At 45.3% G+C, this 16,498-nt stretch overlaps 1 protein-coding gene across 3 annotated transcripts in view; it reads right to left on the minus strand.

Moving 5' to 3' along the window:
• The window catches only part of LOC144142071 (uncharacterized), an 88,617-nt gene extending 72,534 nt beyond the window's left edge, over positions 1 to 16,083 (minus strand). For all 3 annotated transcript variants that reach the window (XR_013316812.1, XM_077673499.1, XM_077673500.1), the window contains exon 1: positions 15,893 to 16,083. Coding sequence is in view for 2 of the 3 variants with exons in the window: in XM_077673499.1 (XP_077529625.1) it covers positions 15,893 to 15,994 (102 nt within the window). In the remaining variant the exon portion in view is untranslated. The remainder of the gene's footprint in view (positions 1 to 15,892) is intronic.
• Between the last annotated feature and the right edge of the window lie 415 nt (positions 16,084 to 16,498).

A 16,498-nucleotide genomic window follows, 5' to 3' on the forward strand; every position in this document is an offset into this window, starting at 1 on the left:
GCGATCAAAGCACCCTCCATTATTTGACCGGATGTAGAAGTTGTCAGATAGGAGACTGAATTCATGCGATTGCGGCACTAGGAAGAGCCTAGCTGAAAATGAAGTCGAGGACCGTGTCGCGTCCGAGATGAAGATGATGCGATGATGATAGGGTGCACACGCAGAACAGGGCGCTTGTCCACATGTTGAAGCGTAGCCTGTCCTGATGATTAATTATAGGGTTTAACGGGGCGATGCAACCCAGGCGATGAGGCGTGCCGTAGTGGAGTACGCCGGATTTATTTTGACCACCTGGGGATCTTTAACGTGAGCCGAAACCTCGTACACGCCCGCGTTTTTGCTTTTCGCCTCCATCAGTAACGCGGACGCCGCGGCTTGGAATCGAACCTGTGACTTCGTGCTTAGCAACCCACCGCCTTAGCCACTGAGCCAATGCGATGGATGCATAGCCTGTCCTGCTGCATTAGAATGAGAGACAGCTGGGAGAGTTGGAAGGGTTTCAATGTCAAAATTTAACTCTGCGAAAGATGGATAGAAGAAAGAACACGGACTGCGCTCGTTCATGTCCTTTATGCATCCGTCTTTCGCGCAGTTAAATTTTGAATATGTCCTGCTGCGAACCATATATATATATATATATATATATATATATATATATATATATATTTATATATATATATATATATATATAAGACGTTCTACGTCTAAGACGTTCTACGTCTCCCGCGGTAGTCGAGGGGCGGCGCTAGTTGACCGGCCTCAGAGCTCTTGTAAATATAAACCCCCGCTTTAAAGTCGAGAGAGAAGCCGCTGTGGGGATAGCGTAATTGGTTAACGCACCGCACCGGTTATGCGGAGATGTGGGTTCGAGTCCCGCTCCCGGAAAACGGCGGATTTTTTCTCGACTTATATTTTCGCTTATTTTATCAATGAATCAAAGAAACGTGACAAGCACACGTCATTCGGCCCTATTATATATTTCGAAAAAAGCCGAATAGCACTGGCAATGACGACTGCAACCTTGATATGTATCTTTACCGAGTCCCTCGTCCCGTATCTCTCTGTTCTGCTACATGCATTACGAGGCACTGGCTCCAGCAGTTCGGATATGCCAATTGCTAACCCCGACCTCCGACCACGTTCTACGTGGCGGCCGCTGGGAAAGAAGACGTTCTACGTCTCCCGCGGTAGTCGAGGGGCGGCGCTAGTTGACCGGCCTCAGAGCTCTTGTAAATATAAACCCCCGCTTTAAAGTCGAGAGAGAAGCCGCTGTGGGGATAGCGTAATTGGTTAACGCACCGCACCGGTTATGCGGAGATGTGGGTTCGAGTCCCGCTCCCGGAAAACGGCGGATTTTTTCTCGACTTATATTTTCGCTTATTTTATCAATGAATCAAAGAAACGTGACAAGCACACGTCATTCGGCCCTATTATATATTTCGAAAAAAGCCGAATAGCACTGGCAATGACGACTGCAACCTTGATATGTATCTTTACCGAGTCCCTCGTCCCGTATCTCTCTGTTCTGCTACATGCATTACGAGGCACTGGCTCCAGCAGTTCGGATATGCCAATTGCTAACCCCGACCTCCGACCACGTTCTACGTGGCGGCCGCTGGGAAAGAAGACGTTCTACGTCTCCCGCGGTAGTCGAGGGGCGGCGCTAGTTGACCGGCCTCAGAGCTCTTGTAAATATAAACCCCCGCTTTAAAGTCGAGAGAGAAGCCGCTGTGGGGATAGCGTAATTGGTTAACGCACCGCACCGGTTATGCGGAGATGTGGGTTCGAGTCCCGCTCCCGGAAAACGGCGGATTTTTTCTCGACTTATATTTTCGCTTATTTTATCAATGAATCAAAGAAACGTGACAAGCACACGTCATTCGGCCCTATTATATATTTCGAAAAAAGCCGAATAGCACTGGCAATGACGACTGCAACCTTGATATGTATCTTTACCGAGTCCCTCGTCCCGTATCTCTCTGTTCTGCTACATGCATTACGAGGCACTGGCTCCAGCAGTTCGGATATGCCAATTGCTAACCCCGACCTCCGACCACGTTCTACGTGGCGGCCGCTGGGAAAGAAGACGTTCTACGTCTCCCGCGGTAGTCGAGGGGCGGCGCTAGTTGACCGGCCTCAGAGCTCTTGTAAATATAAACCCCCGCTTTAAAGTCGAGAGAGAAGCCGCTGTGGGGATAGCGTAATTGGTTAACGCACCGCACCGGTTATGCGGAGATGTGGGTTCGAGTCCCGCTCCCGGAAAACGGCGGATTTTTTCTCGACTTATATTTTCGCTTATTTTATCAATGAATCAAAGAAACGTGACAAGCACACGTCATTCGGCCCTATTATATATTTCGAAAAAAGCCGAATAGCACTGGCAATGACGACTGCAACCTTGATATGTATCTTTACCGAGTCCCTCGTCCCGTATCTCTCTGTTCTGCTACATGCATTACGAGGCACTGGCTCCAGCAGTTCGGATATGCCAATTGCTAACCCCGACCTCCGACCACGTTCTACGTGGCGGCCGCTGGGAAAGAAGACGTTCTACGTCTCCCGCGGTAGTCGAGGGGCGGCGCTAGTTGACCGGCCTCAGAGCTCTTGTAAATATAAACCCCCGCTTTAAAGTCGAGAGAGAAGCCGCTGTGGGGATAGCGTAATTGGTTAACGCACCGCACCGGTTATGCGGAGATGTGGGTTCGAGTCCCGCTCCCGGAAAACGGCGGATTTTTTCTCGACTTATATTTTCGCTTATTTTATCAATGAATCAAAGAAACGTGACAAGCACACGTCATTCGGCCCTATTATATATTTCGAAAAAAGCCGAATAGCACTGGCAATGACGACTGCAACCTTGATATGTATCTTTACCGAGTTCCTCGTCCCGTATCTCTCTGTTCTGCTACATGCATTACGAGGCACTGGCTCCAGCAGTTCGGATATGCCAATTGCTAACCCCGACCTCCGACCACGTTCTACGTGGCGGCCGCTGGGAAAGAAGACGTTCTACGTCTCCCGCGGTAGTCGAGGGGCGGCGCTAGTTGACCGGCCTCAGAGCTCTTGTAAATATAAACCCCCGCTTTAAAGTCGAGAGAGAAGCCGCTGTGGGGATAGCGTAATTGGTTAACGCACCGCACCGGTTATGCGGAGATGTGGGTTCGAGTCCCGCTCCCGGAAAACGGCGGATTTTTTCTCGACTTATATTTTCGCTTATTGTATCAATGAATCAAAGAAACGTGACAAGCACACGTCATTCGGCCCTATTATATATTTCGAAAAAAGCCGAATAGCACTGGCAATGACGACTGCAACCTTGATATGTATATATATATATATATATATATATATATATATATATATATATATATATGTGTGTGTGTAAGACAGAAAATAAAGTTTGGCAGCAAAAAGGAGGTTGTGGTGGGTCACAGAAACAGATGAGGAATTTTTTTAGTCAGAAAGAAAACAAGTGAAAAAGTTCCCGCCGGGTGGGATCCGAACCCATGAGCTCCAGAATACCGGTCTGGTGCGATAACCACTAGGATACCGGCAGGGCTATTTCCCCAGCACTTTCTCGGGTATTTATGTTAAGGTATTTTTGTTTCCTGCACTTGGGGGTGGTAGCCAGCGCCACTCGGACTACTCGGGGTGAAGGGGACCTTCTTTTTAACCCTCGGAACGTGACTCAAGCGATAGCGACGTGTCGAGAGTGGTCGACAGTGTTCCCACCCAGAGGGAATTTTTTCACCACTTTTTTTGTGACTTGAATTTTTTGAATTATGAATTTTTTCATAACTTGCTATGACCCAACGCATTTTCCTCTTTGCTTTCCGAGAATTTCTTGACTGCCAGCCCTTATTCTCTCTTAATTCACTGAGCCCCTCATTTCCCATTTCTGATTCGCTATATATATATATACATATATATATATATATATATAGTCAGGAATTAGAGTACTTAGGTGATGCAGGTGTACGCAGAAAGTAAAAGCGGTGATCACTGAAAAAAGCTACAAATATCCTAGAGAGCAAGGAGAGAATGTGGTGAGTCATCTACTGAAGTTGAAGCAGATACAGATTTTTGAAAGAGAGCGAGAAAGTAGAGAAAACATGCCCGCTGGCTGGGATCCGAACCCACGACCTCCAGAATACGTGTGTGGTGCGATTAACACTACGCTACTGGCGGGGCTGTTCTCTAATCTACCTTCTTCGGATTTTCGGTTAAGGTACGTGTTCCCTGCTCTTCGTGGTTCTAGACACTGCTTCTCGGAGTTTCCTTAGCATTAGGGCGTCGTAGACAGCGCCGTTTCCTTTTTTTTAGCATTTTTGACTGCAAACTCTTATTTGTCTCCTAATTCCACAACCCCCTCATTTCGAATTCTGATTCGCTACATGCATATCGATGGTCTCTGATCTGTAGTCTTGGTACCATTCGTTGGTTAAGATGGATCGACGCTCATCGACCACTCTGGACACGTGGTAGACACGCGATCCCGGCCAAGGAGTTAAAAAGAAGGTCCCATTCACCCCGAGTAGTCCGAGTGGCACTGCCTACCAACCACAATCGCGAAAAACCAATGCCGTAGCATAAATACCCGACAACGTTTTGGAGACTAGAGCCCCCACGGTAGCGCAGTGGTCATCGCCCCAGCCGCTTATTCTGAACGTCATGGGTATGGATCCCCCCAGCGGGCATCGTATCAAATCACCTCCGCATTCTCCCCTGCGGTTTTGTAGGTATTCTTGACTGCCTGCACATATTTCTGTCTCAATTGAACCAGCCCCTCATTTCCCATTCCGACTCGCTCAATGCATAGCCAGGGCGTCTATTCTAGCAGTCTTGGCGCCATAGGAAGCGTAAGAGGGTTCAATGCTGTCGATAACTTTTTACATGTTGTAGATGCTCAAGTCACGGCCCGGATGCTGGCCGATTGGTGCTGGCTACCGCCCTCAAGCACAGTAAACCACTAGCTTAACATAAATAGCCGAGAAAGTTTAGGAGGGGACAGTCTCGCCGACAGCGAAGTGGTCATCGCCCTGGACGCGTATGCTGGAGTTCGTGAGTTCGGATCCCGGCCGTGCGCCTGTGTTATAAACTTTATTTTGGTCTCTCAAAGTTCTCCATTAGGTTCAACTACTTTACGTAACCTTCTGCATTCTTTCCCCTTAGCGTTTCTTGGCACTCTTGACTTTCAAACCTTATTCCTCTCGCTCTTTCTCTCTCCATGTATACATATATATATATATATATATATATATATAAATATATATATATATATATATATATATATATATATATATATATATATATATATATATATATATATATATATATATATATATAGTCTGAAAAGATGAAAACTCACACAGAGCGCGAAAAAAATAAGGTTAGTAGCGACAGAGACAAACGAGAAAGACGTAGAAAATAGAAATGAGTTAGTGACGTTTCAGGGAGAGGACTCCCTTTCTTCAAAGTACCCTCTCTCCTCTCTCCAGAGTACCCTCTCTCAGGAAGGGAGTCCTCTCCCTGAAACGTCAGTAAACTATTTCTATTTTCTACGTCTTTCTCGTTTGTCTCTGTCTCTACTAACCTTATAAATATATATATATATATATATATATATATATAGTAAGGAAATGAGGGGCTCATTGAGGAAATACAGAAAGATAGGGCAGCAGTCTACAACGCCAAAGGAGGCATAGGGGTGTGGTTAGGCTCTCTTTTTTTCTCACTACGGTTAATGAAGTAAACATTTTTTTAAAGTACAGAAGAAAGAAAGAAAGAAAAACACGCGCCCAGAGTGGGGACCGAACCCACGCCTTTCGATTACATGTCGAATGCCTTACCAATTCGGCTGTCTGCGCGACTGTGTTCTCCTTCACTTTAAATGCTATTTTTATTTACTAGAAGTGAATCTGACGCTTGAGGGTGGTAGCCAGCGCCACTCTGACTACACGGGGAGAATGGACCTTCTTTTCTACCCCCGGGGCGTGACTCGAGCGTCTACAGCCTGTCATGAGCGGGTAACTGGTGGGAAGCCCTCTTATGCTACCTAGGCATCAAGGCTGCCAGAACCGAGACCCTCGCTAGGCTTTCGCAGAATCATATGGTAAGGAAATGAGGGGCTCGTTGAGGAAATACAGAAAGATAGGGCAGCAGTCTACAACGCCAAAGGAGGCATAGGGGTGTGGTTAGGCTATTTTTCTTTCTCACTACGGTTATTGAAGTAAACATTTTTTTAATATACCGAAGAAAGAAAGAAAGAAAAGAAGGTCCCCTTCTCCCGTGTAGTCAGAGTGGCGCTGGCTACCACCCTCAAGTGTCAGATACACTTCTAGTAAATATAAATAGCAAAGAAAGTGAAGGAGAACACAGTCGCCCAGGTAGCCGAATTGGTAAGGCATTCGACACGTAATCGATAGGCGTGGCTTCGGTCCCCACTCTGGGCGCGTGTTTTTCTTTCTTTCTTTCTTCTGTGTATTAAAAAAAATGTTTACTTCATTAACCGTAGTGAGAAACAAAAAGAGCCTAACCACATCCCTATGCCTCCTTTGGCGTTGTAGACTGCTGCCCTATCTTTCTGTATTTCCTCAACGAGCCCCTCAATTCCTTACTTTATTATTCTGCGAAAGCCTAGCGAGGGTCTCGGTTCTAGCAGCCTTGATGCCTAGGTAGCATAAGAGGGCTTCCCGCCAGTTACCCGCTCATGACAGGCTGTAGACGCTCGAGTCACGCCCCGGGAGTTGAAAAGAAGGTCCACTTCTCCCCGTGTAGTCAGAGTGGCGCTGGCTACCACCCTCAAGCGTCAGATACACTTCTAGTAAATATAAATAGCATGGAAAGTGAAGGAGAACACAGTCGCCCAGATAGCCGAATTGGTAAGGCATTCGACATGTAATCGAAAGGCGTGGGTTCGGTCCCCACTCTGGGCGCGTGTTTTTCTTTCTTTCTTTCTTCTGTATATTAAAAAAATGTTTACTTCATTAACCGTAGGGAGAAAGAAAAAGAGCCTAACCACACCCCTATGCCTCCTTTGGCGTTGTAGACTGCTGCCCTATCTTTCTTTATTTCCTCAACGAGCCCCTCATTTCCTTACTATATTATTCTGCCAAAGCCTAGCGAGGGTCTCGGTTCTGGCAGCCTTGATGCCTATGTAGCATAAGAGGTCTTCCCGCCACTTACCCGCTCATGACAGGCTGTAGACGCTCGAGTCATGCCCCGGGGGTTGAAAAGAAGGTCCCCTTCTTCCCGTGTAGTCAGAGTAGCGCTGGCTACCACCCTCAAGCGTCAGATACACTTCTAGTAAATATAAATAGCATAGAAAGTGAAGAAGAACACAGTCGCCCAGATAGCCGAATTGGTAAGGCATTCGACATGTAATCGAAAGGCGTGGGTTCAGTCCCCACTCTGGGCGCGTGTTTTTCTTTCTTTCTTTCTTCTGTATATTAAAAAAATGTTTACTTCATTAACCGTAGTGAGAAAGAAAAAGAGCCTAACCACACCCCTATGCCTCCTTTGGCGTTGTAGACTGCTGCCCTATCTTTCTTTATTTTCTCAACGAGCCCCTCATTTCCTTACTATATTATTCTGCGAAAGCCTAGCGAGGGTCTCGGTTCTGGCAGCCTTGATGCCTACGTAGCATAAGAGGGCTTCCCGCCAGTTACCCGCTCATGACAGGCTGTAGACGCTCGAGTCACGCCCCGGGGGTTTAAAAGAAGGTCCCCTTCTCCCAGTGTAGTCAGAGTGGCGCTGGCTACCACCCTCAAGCGTCAGACACACTTCTAGTAAATATAAATAGCATAGAAAGTGAAGGAGAACACAGTCGCCCAGATAGCCGAATTGGTAAGGCATTCGACATGTAATCGAAAGGCGTGGGTTCGGTCCCCACTCTGGGCGCGTGTTATTCTTTCTTTCTTTCTTCTGCATATTAAAAAAATGTTTACTTCATTAACCGTAGTGAGAAAGAAAAAGAGCCTAACCACACCACTATGCCTCCTTTGGCGTTGTCGACTGCTGTCCTATCTTTCTGTATTTCCTCAACGAGCCCCTCATTTCCTTACTATATTATTCTGCGAAAGCCTAGCAAGGGTCTCGGTTCTGGCAGCCTTGATGCCTAGGTAGCATAACAGGGCTTCCCGCCAGTTACCCGCTCATGACAGGCTGTAGACGCTCGAGTCACGCCCCGGGGGTTGAAATGAAGGTCCCCTTCTCCCAGTGTAGTCAGAGTGGCGCTGGCTACCACCCTCTAGCGTCAGATACACTTTTAGTAAATATAAATAGCATAGAAAGTGAAGGACAACACAGTCGCCCAGGTAGCCGAATTGGTAAGGCATTCGACATGTAATCGATAGGGCTGGGTTCGGTCCCCACTCTGGGCGCGTGTTTTTCTTTCTTTCTTTCTTCTGTGTATTAAAAAAAATGTTTACTTCATTAACCGTAGTGAGAAAGAAAAAGAGCCTAACCACATCCCTATGCCTCCTTTGGCGTTGTAGACTGCTGCCCTATCTTTCTGTATTTCCTCAACGAGCCCCTCAATTCCTTAATTTATTATTCTGCGAAAGCCTAGCGAGGGTCTCGGTTCTGGCAGCCTTGATGCCTAGGTAGCATAAGAGGGCTTCCCGCCAGTTACCCGCTCATGACAGGCTGTAGACGCTCGAGTCACGCCCCGGGGGTTGAAAAGAAGGTCCCCTTCTCCCCGTGTAGTCAGAGTGGCGCTGGCTACCACCCTCAAGCGTCAGTACACTTCTAGTAAATATAAATAGCATAGAAAGTGAAGGAGAAAACAGGCGCCCAGATAGCCGAATTGGTAAGGCATTCGACATGTAATCGAAAGGCGTGGGTTCGGTCCCCACTCTGGGCGCGTTTTTTTCTTTCTTTCTTTCTTCTGTATATTAAACAAAATGTTTACTTCATTAACTGTAGTGAGAAAGAAAAAGAGCCTAACCACACCCCTATGCCTCCTTTGGCGTAGTAGACTGCTGCCCTATCTTTCTGTATATATATATATATATATATATATATATATATATATATATATATATATATATATATATATATATATATATATATGCATGCAGAATGATAGGTAGGTCAGCCGTCTACAGCAACAAAAGAGGAATAGGTGTATCGTTAGGCATGTTATAGTGCGGTTAGGGAAGTTAACATTTTTGAATTTAAGTGAGATAGAACGAAAGAAAAAAAACAGGCATCCAGTGTGGGAACAGAACTCACGCCTTTCGATGTGATCTCGAATGCGATACCAATTCGGCTATATTCACTTTCTTAGGTATTTATATTTACTACCACTGTATCCGAACTTGAGAGTGGGAGCCAGCGCCCCTCTGACTACACGGGGAGAAAATGATCTTTTCAGCCCCAGGGGCGTGACTCTAATGTTTACAGGTAGTCATGAGCGTGTATCTGGCGGGAAACCCTGTTATGCCACCTTGGCATCTAGGCTGCCCGAAACCGAGACCCTAGCAACGCTTTCGCAGAATAATATGGTTAGGAAATTTGGGGCTCGTTAAGGAATTACAGAAAGATAGGTCGACAGCCTATAGCGCCAAAAGGGAAATATGGGTATGGCTATACTTTTGAAAGCAAAGCTTCCTACCTCTACACGCCAACATTTCCTTCGTCGCGTGATCTGCAATAAACAAGGGAGGGGCAGGGTGGTTTTCACTCTTGAGCATAGCGTAGATAGAGTAGCAAACGGTTGTTGCAGCGTTCCCCGTGCGCAGGTGCTTTCTCATACCCGCTGGCGTGTGGGAGGGACGGCGATGTCGTCTTCTTTAGCGACAGTTCTTTTCGGCCTGTTTGTCGCTGCTTCGCGTCTATTCCGCGTATTCTTCGCACGACTTGATTAACGTGTTCGATAGCACCTCCTCTGTAACCCGGACCCGACAGAATCAAGTGGTCGTACGGCAATCATATGTTAAGTATTGGTTTTCAGGGCGAAAAAAAATGTAGAGACCACATAGAGTGGTCTCTATAGTCTCAGTGGTCTCTATGGACCACATACAGTGGTGCCACGAATGGGACAGTGTTTTCTTAACAGGTTACCTACTATACGGTTGTGTTTTAAGAGGTATTACAGCTGTTAAAAGCAAGTATCTGGTTCGAATAAATAGCGATTCCTAATGTTCCTTTATTATTTCGCACTTCTCCAACTTTCGGAAAAAAACATTTAAATAAGTAAATTGGGAACCACTAAGCTCACATAGCGAATTGTTTCCGTATATGCGCTTGTGTAACGCGGGGGTGTATCCACGAGCTTGCACATCAGGATGGCTAGGTTCCGCTGTTTCAGTCTTCAAAAGATGTTCCTTTTCGTTTTCTTTCATCCGACGCACGAGCGGGCTACAATGGCGGCGTCCCCGGAACTAGTCGAGCCGTGGCGCACGGTAATGCGTTTGGGAGTCTGCCCTCACAAATTCCAGGTACCGGCGGAATAAGCATCTGTTTTTATTCTTTGTAGAGCCACGTGTGTGAATTCCTATGATGTTGCATGGGTAATTGTGGATGTCGTTTAAAGCTTCGCTTTCCAAAAAACTTAAAGCGCGGATTGAACGCATTTTTACTACAGTTAGAGAAGTTACAATTTAAAATTTTCGTGAGGGAGAAAGGAAGAAAAAAACACGCGTCCAGAGTGAGGACCAAACTCACGCATTTCGGGTTGCTGCCGAATGCCTTACAGTACGGCCATTATGATGACTGTGTTGTTCTTCCGTTTCTGGGCTATTTATATTGCCGCGAACCATGCATTGTGTTTATTTGTATTATGCTTTTACCGCCCGGCTGCGCCGGTCTGTGTTATCGCTGTGCCAAGGGAAGCGCGTGTTCCATTCTTTCTTTCTGTGCCGCATGTGTTATCTGTTCTAATAGGGAGAGCATAACGATCTAACGTGAAGGGCCCAGAATAATCTTCTTGGATCTGCAATGTTCTAGATTTGAACCGACGGTTCGAGAACCACGCGCGCCGAAAGATAAAAAACCTGCAGAGCAGACGCCGGGATATTCCAATCGCGGACGCTCGCTCACACACGTCACTTTGTTGACTGTTGCTCCGCCGCCTGTGTGTTTTTTTAGTTGTTAGGGGAGCACAAGTTCGCTCCAATAAATGGATTTTTCTTCAAGACAACTGTGTCGTCTCTGGCTTCGTGAAAATATATACTACAACCGTACTTGACGCTGGAAGTTGCTAGCCAGCGCCACTCTCTCTACGCGGGGAGAAGGTGACCTTTTTTTTAACCCCATAGTTGTGAAACGACCATCTGCAACCAGTCATAAGCGGGCAACAGACGGGAAAGCCTCCCGTGCAAAATTGGCACCAAGGTTGCATGAATCGAGACCGTCGTTAACCTTTGAGAGAACAATATCGTACGGAAAATAGGGGCTCGTTGCGTAAATAAATTAATATAGATAAGCAGTCTACAACGCCAGGAGGCATGGGGAATGGTTGGGCATTTTTGTTAATGATGTTAGTGAAGTTAACATTTTTATATTTACGTAAAAAAGAAAGAAATAAAAACCGCCCCTCCAGCAGCAGCTTCACGATGCTTCTGCTGGCGACACTCTTCAGCGGCCCTAGATGCACGTCACCCGGGGTTGCATTCAAATGCATGGAGTCGGTACGGCAGGTTGGTGTCTAGCGGACATAATGGCTCGTGGCCATAGAGAAGAAAAACGGGGAAAACTCTGTAGTCGTTTGACTAGCGGCCTTAGGGAACAACTTGGTCATAGTTGGTGTGTTGCGCCAAAACAGACGTTACCGAATTATCACCAAGTGTGCGGTTCAATCAAGCGGTACGTTTATTGGCCTATAGAGGATAAGAAGTGTCTGTGGTGTGCATAAGGTTGTACTTTGCTCACAGAGGTTATTTTGTTAAGAAAGAAACCCCTGCTTGCTGTCGCTGAGCAACGTTGTAGGAGCACGGTGACACAGGATGAAACAGGGTAACAGAAATGAGGCAATTCACGGGTGTTGGTTGCTGTTTGTCGGCGGTTTCAGCGTACCTGGATAGATGGTATTTCGCTACTACGGGCCAGCGGTTTCCAGAAGCCGTGTAGGGGAGCGGCCCAGACAACTTAACGATTGCTACGCGGTTTAAAGGTCGTACTGGAAACGAGAGGGGCTGCAACTTAGCCGGCAGTGTGTTTGGCGGGGACTTAGGGCGGGGACATTTTTTGCAGGAAAAGAGGAACTTGATGACGGAAGTGTATATTCTATGCCAGTAGTACCGCATGCGAAAATGTGGGTATGTCTCCAGTCAACCATCATGACCACGTGCTGCATCGGCGTGAAAGTACGCAAACGTCTGAACGGAGATTGCGGGAAATGACTGAGAGCCACTTCCGAGTATGATTTCTAATTTCGGTGGTGCATTACCTCTTTACGAATAGAGGAGTTAGTTGCTGGTCGTCGCACAGCTGAAGGAGAATTTGACGTAGCAGTTGTTGTTACAAAGTTCAAATAAGAAGACAGCCGTGGATCCTTGCGCTGCTGACGAGGCATGTCTTCAAGAGACAGGGAGGTAAAACTCCCTCGAGAAATGACCAAAAGGCGTTGTCGATGGTCACAAAAGAGCGTGAGAGCACCTCGGCGTAAGTGTGCTGCCAGATCGGTAGAGCACTCGAATATCGGGCTCTCTTAAGCGAAGGGCCCTCCTTCAAGTTGACACTACGTATTCTTCATAAATAATAGCCAGCAAGGAGCGTGGTGGTCGGGAATTACGTCGAAGGGCTTCCTATAAAAGTATAAAATAAATTTGCTTATGGCTTACACATTATTCAGGCACTCTTTCTCCGGTAAAGAGTAGTTTCATCCGTTCTTGCTGGAGTTCGGCTCGCATAAGCATTGACGTATTTGTCGAAGCCAGATTTTTGTTGTGCGAGAACAGTGCCGACCTGAACACTGTGGGCTCAGAACGAAGCTTGTTAGGGGTCGAAGGGCTAAAATGGCTAGCGGTTGGTGGATAAGTAAGGTAAGTTCAGAACGGTGCTTTTGGGTAGCCGCATCACACTATCAAGACTAATTTGATATATCATTGGACCCATTGACAAGCTTCTTTGAAGGATCAGTTATCCGCGCATTGTTTTGCACGAAAAGTCTGCACGAAAAGACGAGAAGAGGCCGATGAAGCTTTGGAGTTGTTTGGTACCAAAAATAGGACCGCCGCTGTGTTTGAACAATATGACCGGAAAAGGTAGGTTAGGGGGCAGCAAAGCGGCACTTCTTGAGGTTAAGCTGGAGTACGGCATCAGTGAGGCTATTCAAGCCTTTTCGAAAGCTTGTAATAGGCGTATCAAAATGGGAACAAAATACGACATGACTGTCGTGATAACAGCTGCAAGTTACGCAGAGAACGGGTGCGAGTACGGCGGAGTACGGGGAATATCGATGTCTCCATCCACAACGAGGCGAAACGAAACAGGGAATTGGTCCGATGAAGCTCGTTAACCAAAGATAACTTGAGCTGAGCTCGCGCGCAATTGGTGATATTGTGGTGGCTCGACAGAAAATCCCAACCGAGAATGACGTCGTGGGAGCACGAATGAAGCACCGAAAACTTAATGAAGTAGGTGATGTGGTGATAGGTGACGCGGGCATTGCCTGCAGCAACAAGCAGCAACAAGCCAGCAGCAACAAGTCCACAGGCCCCATCAGCTTTTGCTGAAGTCACAAATGGTCTCTTTGGATGTTGTCAGCGGGAAATGGGCAGGGACACAGGGGAAGAGAACGGTCACGTTTTTTGGTTGCCGGTGCTAAGGGAGACCTGCCAACGTCTGAAGTGTTGAGACGATCTCTTCTTAAGCAAAAGTTCGGTTGCCGACGGGTGTCAAGACGGGGATGAATGCTGCAATTTTTACGAAGAGATCAAATAGTGAAACAGCGCTCAAACGAAGACAGTAAAAGGAGACACAGGCACGATGGCTGATTTTTTACTGTCTTCGTTTGAGTGCTGTTTCACGTTTTTTGATGTACCAACAGCTCAAACCCAAACGTTAGTTTCTAAGAGATCTTACGTGGAGTAAAGGATGGTTAAACTTCGTGAGCGATTTATTTACATCATTTACAAAGCGTCCTTAAAGGAGCCATGAGGACAAAATACAAGTTGGAGTTATTAAAAAAACTTGTTAGTCCCTATACCAATGATACCAATATCATTGAAATCTTCGAACAAACAACGGATATATTAAAGAAAACGTGTGAAGCAGTCCCGACTCCCAAGCCAATTTCCTACAACGTTTTTATGACGTCACGGAACCTCCTTTGGGAGATTGGCACCCGCCTAACTCACCTGTCGCGACGACACATTACTCGACGTCTATAATGTGGCCTCTAGTTCCATTTGATCACATAACTTGAACGCTAACGTGCAGTTCACACACTGAAAATTATGTTTTATTGGTTGCCCGTATGACATCATTCTTGCTTATAACACGTCACTGTGGCGCAAAATTTTAAATTTTTAAATATTTCTTGCTTTTTTTTCGTTAAAAAACATTTTTTGTGGCTGTAACAGAGCTGAGTGAGATACTGAATCCTAGTTCTTTCAAATAAACGAAGTTGTACTTCCTCTCCATGGCTACTTTAAGGAATTCCGAACAGGCTGTGCCCACTCAGTTTTTTCACCTTCGCGGCGGGAACCACAGGATGATTTACCATTCCTCTCATCATTTTTTCTCATAAATATGTATGTATATATGTATGTATGTATGTATGTAGGTATGTATGTATGTATGTATGTATGTATGTATGTATGTATGTATGTATGTATGTATGTATGTATGTATGTATGTATGTATGTATGAATGTGTGTGTGTATGTATGTATGTATGCATGTATGTATCTTTGCAAGTATATAGGTGTGTATGTGTACATATAAAAATAAAATACCAATAATATTTTTATATGTCGTAGAAAACAACGGTTGTAAGGGTAGGTTCCTTGTAGCAAACTGACAAAAATGCAGGGCAAAAGCCCCCAGACACAAACCACTTTGCAAAAGCCTTCCACATTTCATTTCTGTCAACGTCTGTCCCCCAAGTCTTTGTTTAGGTGGCTCTCTTCTCTTGAAATTGGCAAATGTATTTACATTTAGGACATATTTGTGTGCAATGTTACCAACACTTCAAAATCTCACTCCGACTATTTTATCTTGCACACTTTCTTGATTGATCATTACGTCAAATAAACTTCAAGTTAAAATAACCGTAGCACTGCCGTAGGGACATGCTGTCCGTCTTCTGGCACTTATATTTAAAAACAAATATTGCTGAGCAAACTCCATATTTCTGTTAAATGATATAGAGGAATTACCCACTCATTTATATCAATGCTGAAAGTAGCGCCGGAAGCAAAGGGTGTCAAGCTCATGAGTTTTCTTCAATAGAAGAACCTTTTCTACCTTGGACTTTCAGTACGTTACGTGATCTTGCTACCTTTTGTATTTTAAGAATATGTAAAAAAAGAACCAAAAGACGAAGTAACTTTTGTGGTTTCAATTTAAGAACACAAATGGTTTAGAGACTGCCAATCAGCTATCAATAAGTAGAGAAAATTGCAATAATTAATGGCCAAAACGAATGGGGGCGTTTGTTTGGGTGCTTGATTACGAGCTTTTCGCGCCTGAGACATACCGTCATTATCACGCTCATTTCAAAATAAAACAGGACGTTAGAAATTAAGACAACATCGCGATATGTTTTAAATTGGGGACTGTGCCCGTCACCTGAACGTTTTACTTAGGCTGCACCAGTAAATATAGAACTCATTAACAAGAACATTGATTTCAGTTGAATATTATCATTGCCATCGTATGGACACTCTCCCATTATCAAACCAAAATTGCGACAAATGAAGGCAATCAAATAAAATGCTACCTACTTCTTGAATGGAAGCTTTTCGATGGCATCCGAAAAGGTTGCCCTTCGCATAGCAAAGAGCGAATAATGTAGCGAGCAGGCTGATTTGGACGGTTGAGTTCATATTGAAATGTCTTCGTTCTGGCTCACTGATAATAGCGTGTTCAAGAGTTTTGTGGCCAAACCTAACCGCGCCGAGAATACCCGACTATTCTGCACCTGTCTAAAATAAAAAATACAATACGCAAAAAAAAAACAATACTTGTTATGGCATACTAAAGACAATGCTCGCACCGAGTATACAACGTTCTGGAAACTTCTATTGTCTTATAAGGTTTTACATCATCAAAAAAATTATAAATACGTTTTTTTCCTGAAACCAATCCTTTTGGGTTGAAAGATTGACGCCATACCTACCAAGCCCTGAAAAATAAATGTATATGCCTAAAATATTTCAGGCACTTCTAAGCAAGGACCTATACTATTGCTGAAACTGTGTATGATGCAATGATGCAAACATTGCTAACATGGATCGAGAGAAGCGAGAAACGGAAAATGCAACAACCATCTGAAAAACGTTTTAAATACTTAACAAAAAAATCAATGCATTGTTTTGTCCAAGCAGCCT

This window comes from Haemaphysalis longicornis, unplaced genomic scaffold (assembly GCF_048455015.1).
Source record: "Haemaphysalis longicornis isolate Haplotype H1 unplaced genomic scaffold, Haemaphysalis longicornis Haplotype H1 scaffold_6, whole genome shotgun sequence".
NCBI classification, from domain to species: Eukaryota; Metazoa; Arthropoda; class Arachnida; order Ixodida; family Ixodidae; genus Haemaphysalis; species Haemaphysalis longicornis.